This window comes from Gambusia affinis, linkage group LG11, assembly GCF_019740435.1.
Source record: "Gambusia affinis linkage group LG11, SWU_Gaff_1.0, whole genome shotgun sequence".
NCBI lineage: Eukaryota > Metazoa > Chordata > Actinopteri > Cyprinodontiformes > Poeciliidae > Gambusia > Gambusia affinis.
In genome coordinates, this window is record NC_057878.1 from 17,263,506 (window position 1) to 17,279,541 (window position 16,036).

The 16,036-nt window shown below is 37.4% G+C and overlaps 1 protein-coding gene across 7 annotated transcripts in view; it reads right to left on the minus strand.

Annotated features, from left to right (window-relative positions):
- Positions 1–1,822: 1,822 nt before the first annotated feature.
- Positions 1,823–16,036, minus strand: part of LOC122840024 (plakophilin-4-like) — a 91,913-nt gene continuing 77,699 nt past the window's right edge. For all 7 annotated transcript variants that reach the window (XM_044132131.1, XM_044132134.1, XM_044132130.1 and 4 more), the window contains 11 exons: positions 13,483–13,666; positions 12,100–12,217; positions 10,202–10,393; positions 9,584–9,757; positions 9,204–9,354; positions 7,124–7,316; positions 6,753–6,837; positions 5,941–6,058; positions 5,707–5,847; positions 4,936–5,000; positions 1,823–2,854 (listed from right to left, as the gene is read on the minus strand). In XM_044132131.1, the coding sequence (XP_043988066.1) occupies positions 2,609–2,854; positions 4,936–5,000; positions 5,707–5,847; positions 5,941–6,058; positions 6,753–6,837; positions 7,124–7,316; positions 9,204–9,354; positions 9,584–9,757; positions 10,202–10,393; positions 12,100–12,217; positions 13,483–13,666 (1,667 nt within the window). In that variant the 3' untranslated portion in view covers positions 1,823–2,608. The remainder of the gene's footprint in view (positions 2,855–4,935; positions 5,001–5,706; positions 5,848–5,940; positions 6,059–6,752; positions 6,838–7,123; positions 7,317–9,203; positions 9,355–9,583; positions 9,758–10,201; positions 10,394–12,099; positions 12,218–13,482; positions 13,667–16,036) is intronic.

Consider the following 16,036-nt stretch of genomic DNA (forward strand, 5'->3'; position numbering starts at 1 on the left):
TTGGTCTTTTACCCAAAAACTAGGTTCAGTTCAAAGATATTTATATGTGCTGGACTAATATTCTATAAAATAAGAAGTGTGAGTTATTAAATATTTATTGAATTCATGAAGCTAACATAAGGACTAAATTTGTTCATTGTTGGCATCTAGACCGCAGCGGCTTCAAAATCAAGAACATTCCAACTAAAAGGTTTGACTCAATTGAAAGAAGTGTATTTTATTTGAGTTGTATTGTTTTCAATTGTAAAGTTCTACATAATTTTGAAACTTTTTTTCATTTTACAAGTAAACACCTGAAAAATTTCAGCTTCAAGTCTAGTGAAACCATTTTCTTTGGTCACCTAATAATTTTATGGAATTCAACTCAATAGGAATCCGACTGTTTTCTTCTGGTAACAATTTCAATTCCACTTGATGACAGTAATGCACATTCACAGTGGCTGCCTAAAAACATGCATAGAAGAAAAAAAGGAGGCAGTCCTGGAAAAAAAACATCCACCAAGTTTATGAACCACTCAAGTCTGTGCTGATTTTTCCTAGAATTTTCTTTGAAACACAGGTTGGTCTGTCTAACTTATATTGTTTTCTTCTTTTTTTTTATTCTAAAAGGGATGCTTCAGTGCTCATGTGGGGCTTGATCTGATGAAAGATCATAAACAACGATGTCGTAATGTATCTCACTTCATTGCATCAGTATTAAGTGGTTTTATTAGATATAGTTATACATAAAATTCCTCGCTCATGATAAGGTCTGTCACTCCATTTGTCTGAAGAAGCTAAACTGAAAGCATCAGTTGGACATGAGCAAATTGTTAGAAAGAGACCTGCAAGTGGAAAAAATTCTTTTTGGTAGAGTACAAATAGAACCTTACATGTTTTATCCTGCAAAGTAATAATTCCTTTCAGTTCACATTTCTTTCAGCCACACCCACACCTTTTTCAGAGCATCTGTCTGCCCTCATTAATCAGCCAGCTGATCAAAAACAATGCTAAAGAAAGTTCCTCTTCATTTGAAGCAATCTGAAAAAACAACAACAAACAAACAAAAATATAAAACAGCCGATGCCAAAGAACAAATACAAAAATCAGGTTTTCTAAACATTTTCTATTTTTTACTTTCCAGACTTTTAACATGCAAGAGAAACTGGCCCAGGGCATGACAGAGCCACTGCCATAACGAAAGAAAAATGCTTTCCCACCAAATCACACTAAATCAAGTTGGTTTGTTGCTTTTAAAACCCAATATTAGCCTCATCTGAACAAAGAACCCAGCTCCAGTTAAAAGTCTCAACAGTTTACATTTGTTATGGTAGAATGGGAACATCCCAACCAAATGGCTTAGATTGGTTGCTATGGAGACTTGATGACCTCAAGATGCCACGTTTTGCGGCTGAGATTATCTGTCTGAGAAAAAATGTAAATTAGTGCTTTAAAAGTATCTTTAGCAGGGCTGCACAATATGTCCTACACTGTCTATGATGTTAATATTGACATCATGAAGGTATATTTTAAACTTAAAACTTGCAGACATTTTCACCAATAGGCCACCACTCATGAGCATAATCCAGCCTTGCGGTTTACAAAGCAATGATTTAAGTATATACATTTTATAATAATGTCTTTGCACAGGTGTAGGCTCAGTGTTGGGTTGGGTTTAGAGTAGATAAAGCATTAGGAGCTTTACAAATGGTTCAAAGCCTCCTTCATTCACCCACTTCTGTGCAAACATGAAATGAAACTCAGACTGTAGGAGAGCACGGCCCTCAGGTCTCTCTGAACACTTCCACGCTATTTGTTAGAATAAAGAGAATCAAACAACTGGTTTAAAAAACAAAAATGACCTTTTATTTTGTTAACATAGTTGTTGCAATGCCATCTTTTTCCACATATCGGTATATTTATATATCTTTAGAACATGGCACAAGTTGTTTAGTCTTTTAACCAGTGCTAATGTGTAAACCAAAGTAATGCTGATTTTTGTCTGTATTTACAATAAAATCAAAGAAATGTACAAGACTCCATTGCATTACACAATTTCAACATTACGTACAGATAAACTTTGATCCCTCTGTACAATCTAACATCATTAGTTAATTAGTCTTTTTTTAAATTTTATTTCTTTACACATGAGTTCATGATCCGTTTTGGCTTCAGCACATACATTTTCCCCCCACATCTTGACTCATACCGCGGACCCTCACTAACATGACTCACACCTTTAATCATGCTCTCACACTTATGAGTTCCTTGAAGAAATTAAAGCTAATATCTACACACGACATGACACACTTCTTCTCACGATAGTGTCCTGGACTCTCACTCGACGTCCCCCCCCGCCATGATTCCATCTTATTCTTGAAATGAAAAATAATCTTTAAAAACATTCCATGATTTCCCTCTTTGGCACACATCCCGTCTTTCCATCTGCTGCCGCTCTGCTGAACTCACCTCTCCCCATACAAGCACATCCACTTTAAAACAAACACACTCATAAACCCAAGTTCATGAAAGAAGTTTCCTGTGTTGCTCCTTGCCTCTGCTGCAGGGTGAAAGAAGAAATCAGTCTGGAAAAATGTTCTTGGATTGTACAGTAGATCCATCTCCAGACTTATACCCAAGAGTCAGGAGAACCTGGGTACTGTTCTGCCCTGTAGGAAGGCCTCCGTGTGCTAGCATAGTAGTCCACATAGTTAGAGGTGGATTTCAGTCCATGAGGCTGGGAGCTGTAGTCTGCTGTAGGAGGGTAGGTGATGACTTCTTCCAAATACGCATCGTCGTAGCCCTGAGGATGCTGCAGGTACATCCTGTATGTGTCGTAATTCCTTCGACTTGGATCTTCTGTGTAATACACAGGCTGCAAGAAAAGAGGAAGGAAGGCCTTGCATTAATTCATTCTAAGGATTTGTATTAAGTCGATGTGTTACTGAAGTATTTCTAAAATGAATTTACTCTAAATTCCTTTTTTTAATGTAGTTTTCACAGTTAGAAACCCATCACCAAATCCAAGACCACTTTATGGTTTCCAAGAACTCCAAGAAAACATCTCCAAGGGGATTCTGCTGGCAGCAGACAGAGGAGACTTTACCTCTTGCGTTTACTTTTATCTTTACCATTCTTAGAGATCTTTCGGTATTGTGTGAATCAGGTCGTGTCATAAATGCCTAATCTTTCCAGTGGAGTTGCTCAAGGCTGTATTCTTGGTCCTAGTGTTTATTTTTTACTTAATATACATATGCTTGGATAGACTCCAAGGTGTCCATCATAATGACTGTTATCATTTTTAAACTGATGATATCCAACTCTTCTGTCCATTCGTGAGGTCTCAGAGTCATAAATTGTTGATGTTGCTGTTCATATTATGGAGACTGATGTAGATACGACATAGATACACTGGTAAAAATGCTAAGATAAAATACTTGCAGAGCTGCCAGCCCAAAATAAACTTGGTTTGGATGCTGCTTTGGCGTGAGGCCAGAATAGCCTGTCATCACACAACACACACTTCGTTGATAAGCTAGCCACAACGATCCCATCACACAAGCTTTGTGCATGCTCAGAACAGTTAAGGAACACAAACACATCATGATGAGCACACCGTGTTTCTGATCTATCTCCTGAAGAACCCACAGAAACCCTGTTTACTTTGTTAATATCATGTTGTGGGCTGGGTCTAATGTGAATGTGACATTGTGCTGGAGTCTGCAGCCTACAGATTTTGAAAATGCAAATATTATCTAGCTTAAGCATTCTACATTAATTAAAAAAATAATAATTTTTAAATTTTTAAATAGAGTAAAGCATTATGGAAGCCAGAATCCTTAAGGAAGTGTGACCATTTGCTGTATAGACTTAACTGTTACTGGCTGCTTTAGGTTTTGCTTTGTATTTACTCATAAAGTAGAAAGGAATCTTAATGGACATTCCAACTTAGTACACACATAATCTGATTAGTACATCTACGGTACTCTGATATTCAGTTTGATTTGATCTACCAATGTAGGTATTGTCATTTAGATTTGGTAACTTTAGTTTGACTATTTTCAAATTCAATTCAATTCAATTCAAAAATACTTTATTAATCCCAAAGAAAACTTGGTGATTTACATTTAATTCTACTACAAGGAACGTCTATAACTTCTGGAGCACACTCACTCGCTTGGTGCCTTTCTTTCCTTGTGTCTGTTATCTGAATGGGTACACATGGACGTGTCCTGCAGGGACAGCTCCCCGAGACACAGAGAGGACATCCCAATCCCAGCAGTCACATTCACTCTTGCTCACACAATGGCTGATGTGCTGAGCTATTCCCAGCAACGGCAGCAGAATGTGTAGCAGGGTCTTTGTATTTATAAAGTGGTTTAGATGAGCTGGGAAGCTTTATGGAGTGAGGGTTGCCTTTAGTTTACTTTAGCTATTTGTCTTTGTATGCCTTCAAACTGTCCACGTAGAATAATAGATTAACTTAAAAAAAAAAAAAAAAAAACTTTTATCCTCAGAAAAATTTGAGAAACAACTGATCAATGTTATGTTGGTATAGTCAAGGTGGCAGACGGCGATGGTCAAAGTTAGTTACTGGGTGAAAATATTTCAGTTAAGTTGATGATCTCATTTAGCATTTTCTCCCATACTGATTGTGCATGTGTCAAACTTTGAATGTGGAGATGTCTGATTGAACAAAATAAAATGTTTGAGAGTGAAAAAGCCTCGGCTATGAGTTAGTTATTTTAGCTACAACAAAGGACTGTGAAGTAAAATTAAATATATTTAAAACGTCATGCTTGGTTTTTGAACCAAGTTAAAAAGTAAAAATAAATAAATAAATGATCTAAACAAAACATAAAACAAGTTTATTCCTTCATATGCGCTTGTATTGTTGCTAAGAATGGAGAGGTTGTGAGGTCTGACCAGACTTTTATGAAGAAATATTATATTCACCTGTGATCTTCTGGGCTCCTCTCTTGTGGGTGATGAGTAGTAATATGGAGATGGTTTGCCAGACCCTGGAAAAAACAATAACAATAAAGTTACTGTTGCTGTGAATAAAATGGAGGAATTTAATACAAAAACACCTCATTTCATATCATATAAAGAGTCTGCACATCCCCAAATGGCAAATGTCTGTATTTAGATGGAGTAGGATCAAATGGGCTGTGCTTCACTGGAGAGAAATACCACCAAATAATGGGGTTGGCCTGTGCTGCACTGTAGTTTACATAACCATCGGGGATGGGCATTTTCATTGGCACTTTATCAAACTGGTGGAATCCAGAAACTCAATTTCCACTTCCCTTCCCAGAACATGAATTGACAAAGCTGCAGTTTTGCTCGTTTACTCTGCCCGCTTCCTGATCCCATCAACCAGTGGAGGCTGGTGAGGGCTGTCGTCTGGATGTTGTATGTCTGGATTGCCCAGACATACGACTCACTGCGACTAGGACCTAATGTGTTAAAAGCACAATAGCGAAGCGCTCGCTTCTAGATAGTAGATGGACTTTAGCGCAAACAGCTCTGAAGTTAAAGTGACCAATTGTCATAGGGCTGATAGTGGGGAGATAAAAGTGGATCTGCTGGGAGCAGTAGGGAGAATAAAGGAGGTAACAAAATGACCATGTGGAAATGAACAAAAAGTGATCTCAAGAATAGAGCAGATAATTCATAACTTAAATTAGATTTCTTTTAAAAGTTCACCATGTTTTAGATAGGTACCTGTATACTGTTTTCTGTGAATACTGCCATCTCCTTGGTAATTATAAAACTGCATAGTTGACTGAGTTCTCTGATAATCTCTGACTGAGCTTCTGTGCTCCTTGATGCCCAGCATTGCCGGAGATGACGTGGCACTGGCGGCTGTGGAGAGAGAAAAAAATTGCATATTTATTTTCACAGCTCCTGTTTCACTGCTGCCGCCTGGCTGCAGGGTTCGAAGCTACCAGAATGTACCAGGGTGGTTGACTGGAGACATCTGGACGGTGTTGGTGGCAAGGGTGGGCTGGGACTTGAACCTGTCCCGTTCCAGTGTTGACACTGGGGTGATGAAATGGTTTTGGTTCCAGCCATCCTGTGAGGGGAGAAAGTGGCAGTCAGAGGAACCAACACAAAATCAAAACCTTTTTATTGGGATTTTATGTAATAAACCAACACAAAGTATTGCTAAATTGTGGAGGGTCAATGCTTTTCCAACTTTTGCATTGTAACCATGCCATTCAAATACATGAATATCCTAAATGCTAAAATGAAATCTAAAATGCTGTCATTACCTTATGGTAGGTTTGCAGTTGTGTCATAGTGCCTACTCTATCTTTTTACAAATGATTAATTAACACCAATGTTCTCTAAAATCCCTTTGAGGTCTTCAAAAACATATCTGGATTTATACAGAAAATAATTATCACACAATTGGACTCTATTTACTAATTATGTGGCAATTAACTAGCCTGGATTTTATTTAGGGTCATCAGACCAAAGTGGGCTGAAAACTAATGAATAAAATTTTGAGATAAAAAAAAAAAACATGCATAATTTTTCTTTGTTCGTGTTGGGCTATCACATGAAATCCAACGGAAATACACAAGTAGGTGTTACGTGACAAAAGGTGACCAAGTTTAATAAAATTAATACTTCTCCAAAACATTATTTGAAACAAATAAATAAATCCAGCACATCATGTTATTGTAAGACAGTTTCTAATATTTCTATTTAAAATGTAATCATAAAATCATTGAAACCTTTAGGATTAAACAAACTGTATGAACCTTTTTGTAGATGGGCCGTAGATCCCTATACTGCCACAGCGTGTTCAGCACCTGAGCTGCTGCCTTCACCACCTTCACTGAATACCTGGAAAACAGTCAAACTTTGTTATGCATTTCTGAGCAAGAATTCATTGTGATTAATACAAGACAGCATGATTGATGGAGTAGGCTGTCCTTAATTCGTTTTAACCTAGAATCGTACTGAATATACAGCAAACTAAAAATAGCTGCTGCAGCGTTGTTCCATCGAGATGTTAAACTTCAAGGAACACACTGCCACCTCCCCAATGGCTGCAGCTGCTCTTGCTGTGTGGACCACTGTCCAGTGTTGAGAAAAGCATTTTAACAAACGTGTGCGTCGGCAACCCCACCTGTCTCCTCTGCCCTTGGTGATGTCGACGAGCTTCTTGATGCCACCTGTGTCGGCCAATGCCTTAGCGTTTTCCATGTTTTTGCTGGTGACCTCGTGCAGCGTGCAACAGATGGCAGCCACGGTCTCATCCGACAGCAGGGTGGTGTTCCCCCCAGGGAGGCGGTTTACCAGGTCCCTCATCGCGTACTTCCCTGCAGGGGAGCGAGGCCGGACTTGCAGCTTATGCGTAATGACACAATGTACTGCAGGTTTGCTGCAGAAGCTCAGGCAAGGACAGAATGAGGGGGCAATGCATCACATTTGTACATGATTTTGATGCATTTTTTAACATGTTGTGCAATGAGCTTGCAAATAAATTCTGTGCTGACCTCAACAGTATGTAATGTCATCTAAATAAAGGAGTAACATTCAATGTGCTGGGGTCTGCCACATGGTAGGCACTTTTCTTAAATGACACTGTATGTGTGTTTCAGTGTGAAGGAGGATTGCCTTCCTTATCTGTCCTTCAGTGCAGCAGCCTGGCTAAAGATGCTGAATACTTGCTGCACCAAGTCAAACAAAGACCTCAAAAAGCATATTTAACCATCACTAAAACCTTATTAACCCGCGCCGTCAGACACGGAATCCTGCTACTGAATTTATGAAGCACAGGATCGTATAGGAGGATTACCACACAGCTTTAGCTGGGACATATGCTCATCATGCACATGAATGTCATATTTATATTAGACTGTGAGCTTTTTATTCCCTGGGACAGAATGATCACAGAAAAGTCCCAGTCATGCAAGCTTCTCGCTCAATATTCATTTAAATTTAGGACTGATTTAATGACAGATTTATCAACAAATTATCTGGTGGTTCTATGATGAGTTTGGAAGTGTCCTCGTAGACACACCGTTTAGTTTCCAAAAGAGATGCATTGAGAAATCATCTGCTGAGCGGAAGGTTACAGATTTAAAACCCCTGACTGGTACAGGCTGTCTAGCAGCTCAAAAGTCCCAACCTTTTTCTGTTACTGAATGCACCATACCTAGAGGCACCAGGTCACATATTCTATGGCAATAGAAATTTAACTCATTTCAATATCAGTGAGGTGTTCAAATATGAATTCAGAGGATGCATAGAGATGTAGCCATTTGAATGCCAGCAGTATTTTTTATGTCAAAAGACATTTCTGCACTTCATTAAGGCAGGGAGGGAGACTCATTAGATAACAGGAAGTTGCTCTGTTTTATCCTTTTGAGCCATCTACCTCTGTTATAAAACATGCAGGATTTGGAAATTAATTGAACCAAGAATTCACCCCGATTATGGAAAACACACAGAGATCTCTGCATTAGCTTTGCTGGTCGCACTAGATTTGAGCCATCTCTTACAAATATTGTCACTTATCCTAATATAAATAATTAATAATGGTTCATAGCACCATCATAAAGGACGGAAGGTTCAGTGTGTGTTGGCTTCATCGCCTCATTATTCCTCTGGCAATAGATGGTTGAGTTGACGAAAGCAACTCAACCATCTCTCCTTTAAATCTGCTTTCCAAAAAAGTTCTTTTATTTTTTTCATTAATCCCCAAGATAAAATCTTGTTAGGAACTCTGGCAAACTAACTTTCACTCCTAACAGTTTTTAAATGCCAGTAAATGACAATCTTTGGTTCATTACTGGTTCAAAACTGGTGTTGACAACATTCTTGCCTTGTAAAAATCTGCACAGAGTTTCGTTGATTTTCCAGTCATATTATGTGTTTGTTTGTTTCTTTCAGTGAAGCTGCCATCTGTAGTCAATCACAATTACTTTACAAGAAATAAATGGGCCTTGGCAAACTACAAGAGCGTTTCTGGATTATGTCCAGAGTGAAAACGTGTAAACTTCAGACTGTACTTATGAGATCAACACATCATGTGAGATTGTGCATTAAGCCAAACAAATTCGCAGCATGGTATCTGGGTTATTGGTACAGCATGAACTACAATACATAACATAAAAAAAGCTGAAAAATTTCTCATAAATAGTTTAGTATAGTATATTTTTTTCAGTCCAAGATGTTTCAAACACAACAAACTGGCTCCTGACCAATAAGCTCCTTGTTCCTGATGTCCAGGGCCATGTTTCTCAGAGCCGTGGCAACTGAACACACCACCCTGTCGTTGTCCATCCGCAGCAGTTCCACCAGGATGGGAAGCCCTTTCTCTTTACGAACTGCTGCACGAATGTACGCTGCAAACTGAATACATGAAACAGATGAAAATTTCATTAAGGTATCTGTGCCACTAGGGAATACTGATGAGCTTGAGATGTGCATTTGTGATTTCAAGCGTTAAACTGACATTTGTTTGACTGATGCAGAAGAGCTGAACAGCTAAGCCCATTTATATGCATTGTTTCACAGCAACGGCAGAGAAGCATGAGAAAATCAGCATTTTGTTTTGAATGAATGCACATTTGCACTGTACCTTCCAGTTGCCAGCTGACAGGTTCTGAAGAGATCCTGCTGAACCTTCAAGAGTGGCAGGATTGGAGCTCTCAGCTAGCAGCGTCAAGTAAGGCTTGACCACAGAGGGGTGCCACAGCATCTCAGCCCCCTTTGGAGACTTGGAGAAGCCAGGGATGGGCCCCACACCGTCCCACTGAACACACAACAACTTGCAATCAGACTGTGAAAGGGTGATGCTTTAGGAATCATTTAATAACAATAATTTTATTTTATCAGACAATCTTCTAGAGATCAGAATGTGTTAATTTGGCTGATGCTTAAGGTTCACTGTTAAACACACCAAAATGTAGGCATTCTTCTATATTTTAAAATAAAAAAAAGTCTTATGGTAGTTGTTGATGTTTACTTTAATGCATAAATAAGGATCATCTTCAAATTTCTTATTTTCTAACATCTCTATTATGGCACCTGCAGCCCATTTTTCACTTATGTACACTAGAAACATATTTCCTGTGTGAAAAAAATTCAGACATTAAACAAATGGAAAACAATTGGCCAAGAAAAGCCAAAGTTCTGTGCATCTACAACTTATGAAGCATAAACAAGCATAATAGTCCAGTTAAAACACAAAACTCACTGAGTCCTCCTGCAAGCTGTTTTTCTTCTTCTTTTTCTTCCTGCCCCAGCAGCTGGAGTCTACCTCTTTACTTGGTGACTCTCGGCCCAGTAAGCCATCCATTTCCTGGTTTACTGGAAATGATGATGGCACCATTTCCAGCTCCAGACGATAAGACAGGTTCCTTAGAGTGCAAATACAGTTCTCCACAATCTGCCAGGCACAGAAAATAAAAGCTTGAACTTCATGCATCAATCCAAACAAGTATATGAGAACAGGTTAACAGTGTTTAAGCAATATAAAGGCAGCAATTCTTCTGTTCATTGTTACAATAAAGGTAAGGCGATAAATAAATAAAACAAAATAGTTGTACCGTTAAAGTAAATGACGACTAAAATACACAGGTGAGATGCACTTTTGCTTAGGATATAGTAGTATGAACATTTTGTATCATAATTTTTGCAAATTCCTTATCAATCATTTAAGTATATATGTGTAAAGCATATATATAATAAACCAGTTCAAAGTGCTTTAAATCATGAAAACATAAAAACATCATAAACACTTTCATAATTAACAATTGTGAAAGCTATTGTTGATTTGAAATGTTCATCAATATTTTTATTGTTTTGTTAACTGTATATTACAAGTTAAGGTTATTGTAGCTAAGATTGAGACCAGATACATTATTCAGTTCTCTAGCAGAATAAAGATTGTCGTATTATTACTACTGCCTTTGAATAAATTAGAATATCATTGACAAATTTGTTTGTTTCAGTAATTCAATTCAAAACGTGAAGTTAAATCTGTATATATTTTAGGGTAATTTTCTGTTATTTTCAGTTAATTTGGATGATCGAAATACGTTTTTCATAAGATGATGATAATTCAGATAATACTGATCCAGACTACAAACATAGAGATCTTTGTGATAATAATAATAGCCCACATCTTCCTGACACTCATCTGCCATTACATTGCTTTTAAATCTCCTGTGATCATTTTTCTTTTTCTTCTTCCTCTGCCCTTTTATTGTTATTAGGTGTGAATATCTGCTCTGGTGGGACTACATCCAATAGGTTGGAGTTATTACTTTTATGCAAAACATGAATTCCTGACACTTGAAATGAATAGCCAACAAATATTGCATTCCAAACAGATTTTTGAGATATTAATATTACCCTCACTGATATTGCAACAGCAATACTGTTGCTATGTGTTATAAAGCTACAATTTCAACCTGAGGATATTAAAAGAATAAAACATCTAGTTGCCTACCAACAGTCTGCTGTTAGGCATCAAAACTAGGCACCAGATCACAAATCTGGCTTTAAGTTTGTCAATATGATTTTTACAAGTTGCAATTTAAAAAGTTTACTAATTAGACCTCTGTAAATAATGTTACACTTGGAATATGCTTCTTAGAGTCGTTGTTTGAAGAATTATCCAGAATGCATTGATTATAAATCCATTTTTACAGAGGTTTGTATTCCCTAGCTATACAGAACATTATCTGCTTGACTAGGGTATTTGCCAAAGGGAGAATCGCCACATTTCAGATGATTCACTTAACTTTCATAATCCAAGGATTCATGAATAGAAGATGTACTTCCTTTGCCGCAGCCATTGAATAAATGTTCATTTACTGTATGATTAACATCTGATGCTTAAGGTTCACTGTTATGCACATTCTGCCTGTGCTTTGGGTGACAAAGCAGATCAAACAGTTTCTGTTAACTGCTCTGAGGGTCATTTAGACGCAGGCAATAAAATGATTCAAAGAGGATAAGTAGGGTATTTTCTCCAGAGCTTCTTATCAACTGGCTGCATATTCTCCCCCGGGCCTGAGAGCGTGTGTGTGTAGATGGGTGTGTGTGTATGTGCGTGTGCAATGGTGGGCAGCAGGCTTTGTGAGGTACCTTGCTGTCAAAGTCGGATGTGTTTACACAGGCTTTGATGACGTAGAGCAGCGAGTCAACCAGGCCATCACAAGTACGCATCTGCTTTCTGGCCTCCTCACCAGCAGAACTCAGGTTCCTTTTAAAAAAAACATGAACACATGAGAACACACACACACACACACACACACGTATTCATTAGCTATTCAAGTTGGGGCTTTGCTTAGTAAACAAACGCCCAAAATGATAGCTGTGTGTCTCCAACTTGAAATGGTAATGTGGGCTTTGTCGTTCCCAGACACCATCTTTAATGTATGAGGAGACTTTGTGTGGCCTGACTCAAGTAAGTATTGTTCTTTGCTCAGTAAATAAAGGTCTTTCAGCCATACCTATGTATATTCACATGATGCACAAACACATACAACATGAAGTGACTGCCACTAATTAAACTTGCAAAGCAACATACCGCAGGATAGAGAAAAAACTTTTTATGAACCTTAATAGTACAAGTCTTTTAGGTTCCTACAGTTATAATGTAAAAAATTCTGACTTCTGCTGAACAAAGTTAACCATAAACATATACATTAAACACAGATATTTCTTCTGCGTGCAGCCTTTCAATGTGGAACAAGTCAAAATCTCAACAGATAATAATTAATCGACGGATGGACACAAGGAAGGACACAAAGAATAAAGGAAAAAAGGGAGGAAAAGAGAATGCAATGGATGTATAAAAGAAGAAAAACACTTAATGAAAAGCCATGAGGAAGGTAAAAAGTGACAAAATGACAGGAACACAGGATACAAGGATGAAAGGACAGAAGCCAGGAAGTAAAGACAAGACAAAAAAGAAGGTATCAGAGGGGATGGAAAGGAGAAAGAAAGAACACAAAAAATAAGAATGGATGATAAAAAGAGCACTAAGAAAGATGAAAAGAAGAAGATGAGATTGCAAGGACAGAAGAAAACAAGGCAAGAAGGAAGGACACAAGGAAGAAAGTCAAGAATGAAAGAAGGAATAGGAGAGGGAGGGATAGATTGAGGGATGAAGAAAGAAGCAAAGAACAGAAAAGTACATATAAAAAGGAATGAAGGGACACAATTTCTTCATTCTTTTCTTTTCTATGGATGGATACCAGAAATAAAGATTAGAAATGCAAATATTTTTCTATATATTACTAACTTTTTGCATATTACTGAAATCTGGACAACATTAAAATTATTTTTTAAAGACTTGATAAAATTTATGTGAAATAGAGATCTAAAAAAACCCTAAAATGTTTTATTAAAAAAAAAAAGTTATGGGACAAAATTTCACATTTATTGACAACACATTTCAGATGTAATAGCGGCGAACGCCCACAGTGAGGGGCTAGTGTCCAGCGTGATCATCAGGTGGTTTACCTAAGGCAGCCTGTAGTGTTCCTCAGCACTAGGGAGGAGTGGAACTTCAGCTTGTGGTCATCGTCGAATGTAGAGCTGCTCCATCCAGAGTGAGGGATGATCACAGTGTTGGTCAGAGTGGATAAGGCGTCCCGGATGATTGTCATCTTCACAGCATCACATGAAGAAAGGTTCCACAGAACCCCTGGGTTAAGTAAAGAAAAAAAAAGAATGCAGGGCTCCTCTTTAATCAGTTGTCATCTGCATTTAGAGGAACTCATAAGAGAAATAATAATAACTAAAAAAACTTCCAATGGGCTCAATATGGATTGAAGAACAAATGCAAACAAACAAGCAGGCATTCAGACATTGAAACAGAAATGTTTCATTCTAAACATTTCTTTAGAATGAAGGCACAGCTTTAGCATCAATGCATCAGATTTCATCTACAGAGGATATCCTCAAGGTGGAGATTATTACTTGGATTGAAAAAAAAGAAAGGATGAGGCAAGAATCTCTATGTCTCCAGCATTTCAAATGAAATATAAATAACGGAAAGTCTTCTATCATTTCACTCTATTCAAATATACTTATGGTAACTGCTGATAATATTGCAAAGTCCTGACAGCCTTTGATGCTGCATCTGTCAAGGATTAGCCAGCATGTAGCATGTTCTCCTAATTAGATGGCTCTTGCTGCAAGGCTTATACTAAGACAGCAGCCGCCTTCTGCAGGGTATCTGTAACCTTGCAGGAGGCTAATGCAGCACAAGCTCGAGTGCACTGTAAAGTCTCGAGAATAAACACAGAGCTACAGCTCACAAATGCTGCCACGACAAAACTAAAAGGGACACGTAAAACATGCATGTGTGCAACCAGATAAAGTCAAATCTGCTGCTGTCTGTAAATAACAATTTGCTCAGTTTGCAAACACATAAAACTGCATGAATCCATGGAATCACCTGTGCTTTGTGGATAGAAAACCTTTCACTGACTGGCATAAGGAACTCGATTTGTCTGCAAAATATGATGACTAGAATCCACTTTTAAGGTATGTAACTGACCGTGAATTTGTATATATAATTGGATTAATCAGAGTCTATTTTTCTATATAAATTAAATGTATTTATCTTATAAAGTGGAATGAGAGGACATTTGTTCCGATTTTGGCAGAATATAAATGAGCTGATCAGAACCAATCCACAAACAAATCCAGCATTTTTTGTGTGTTTTCATGTCACACAGGTTGAAATCTTATTTGTATATCTAAATAAAAACTAACTTCTGCAGCTTCCCTCCAAATTCAGTTTTTATTTTCTCTCAGCCTGTTGTTCCATGACTCTATTTGAAGAAATAGAAATGACAAAGAATATAATAGATCCCTGGAACCCAATTCTGACAGTGCTGGCAAAGCTTTACAAGATATGCAGTGAAAATATTGTAATATGTAGAGTTGATATTTATCTGCATTAATATACATAAATCAATCAGTTTCAGCTATAACTTTCTCTGAGGGGTGAATTCTTTCAGCTTCCATTGAACAATCTTTGTCACTAATTCAATGTAGCCATAAAAGTTTTTATTTTTCAGATTATGTATCACTAGCATGCTTACACTACAATTACTTATTCAGAAAACAACATATTTAAAATTAATGAACCTAAAGTTTATTCACTAAAATGTACAATAGCATTTTAGTATTTAACTAGTACTAGCATTAGCAATAGCATTTAACTAGTTTATCACTAGTTTACCACTAGTGATAAACTAGCGGTTTATCACTAGTAAGATAAACCAGTAGCAAACATTTACTACAGCTATGCTGTTGAATGGTCATTGCTCTATCAGGAGTTTAAAGAAAATCAGTTTACAGTCTAATGTTAAACAATGGTGACAAAAGGAGGAAAAGAAATTCAATGTTTATCTGTGAGCTCCTCGCATGAGAAGCATGCTGTTTGCTTTCCCAAAACCATTTTCATGGAAGGAGTCGTCAGCAAGTTCTAATCAACCAATCAGAGGCAGGCTTTGGGAAACATATGACCTATATATATATATATATATATATATATATATATATATATATATATATATCTATATATATATATATAGATATATATATATAAAGATAGATAGATAGATAGATAGATAGTGTTTTTATCTTTCTCCCCATTTTTTCCGTCTCTCTGTTTATCTCATCTTTCATCTCTTTCCGTCTCTCTCCACCTTTCAATCTTTATCCGCTGTATCTTTTTTTCTCCCTCTGTTATGTATGCGTTTCCTTACCAAGCTCAATTTTATACAGCCAGGGGGAGTATTTCTCCTCTGACAGTCAAGCCAGGTCAAAACCTTTTATTTGGTGATGACTTCATTTTTGCTGCATGTCAGGAGTAGGGCAGGAAGCACTTGGGCTTTTTTGTACACTTTTACTTTTGTCATATGTACCAGGAGTGAAAGAGTTACTCCTGCTTCTACTCACAGACTACATATTGAAATCAAAATGAAATTTGGCAAGTTTAGAAAATGCAGATATCATTGAAAGGTCTCAATGTTTTTGCCAGTGTGATCTTTGTCTGCTG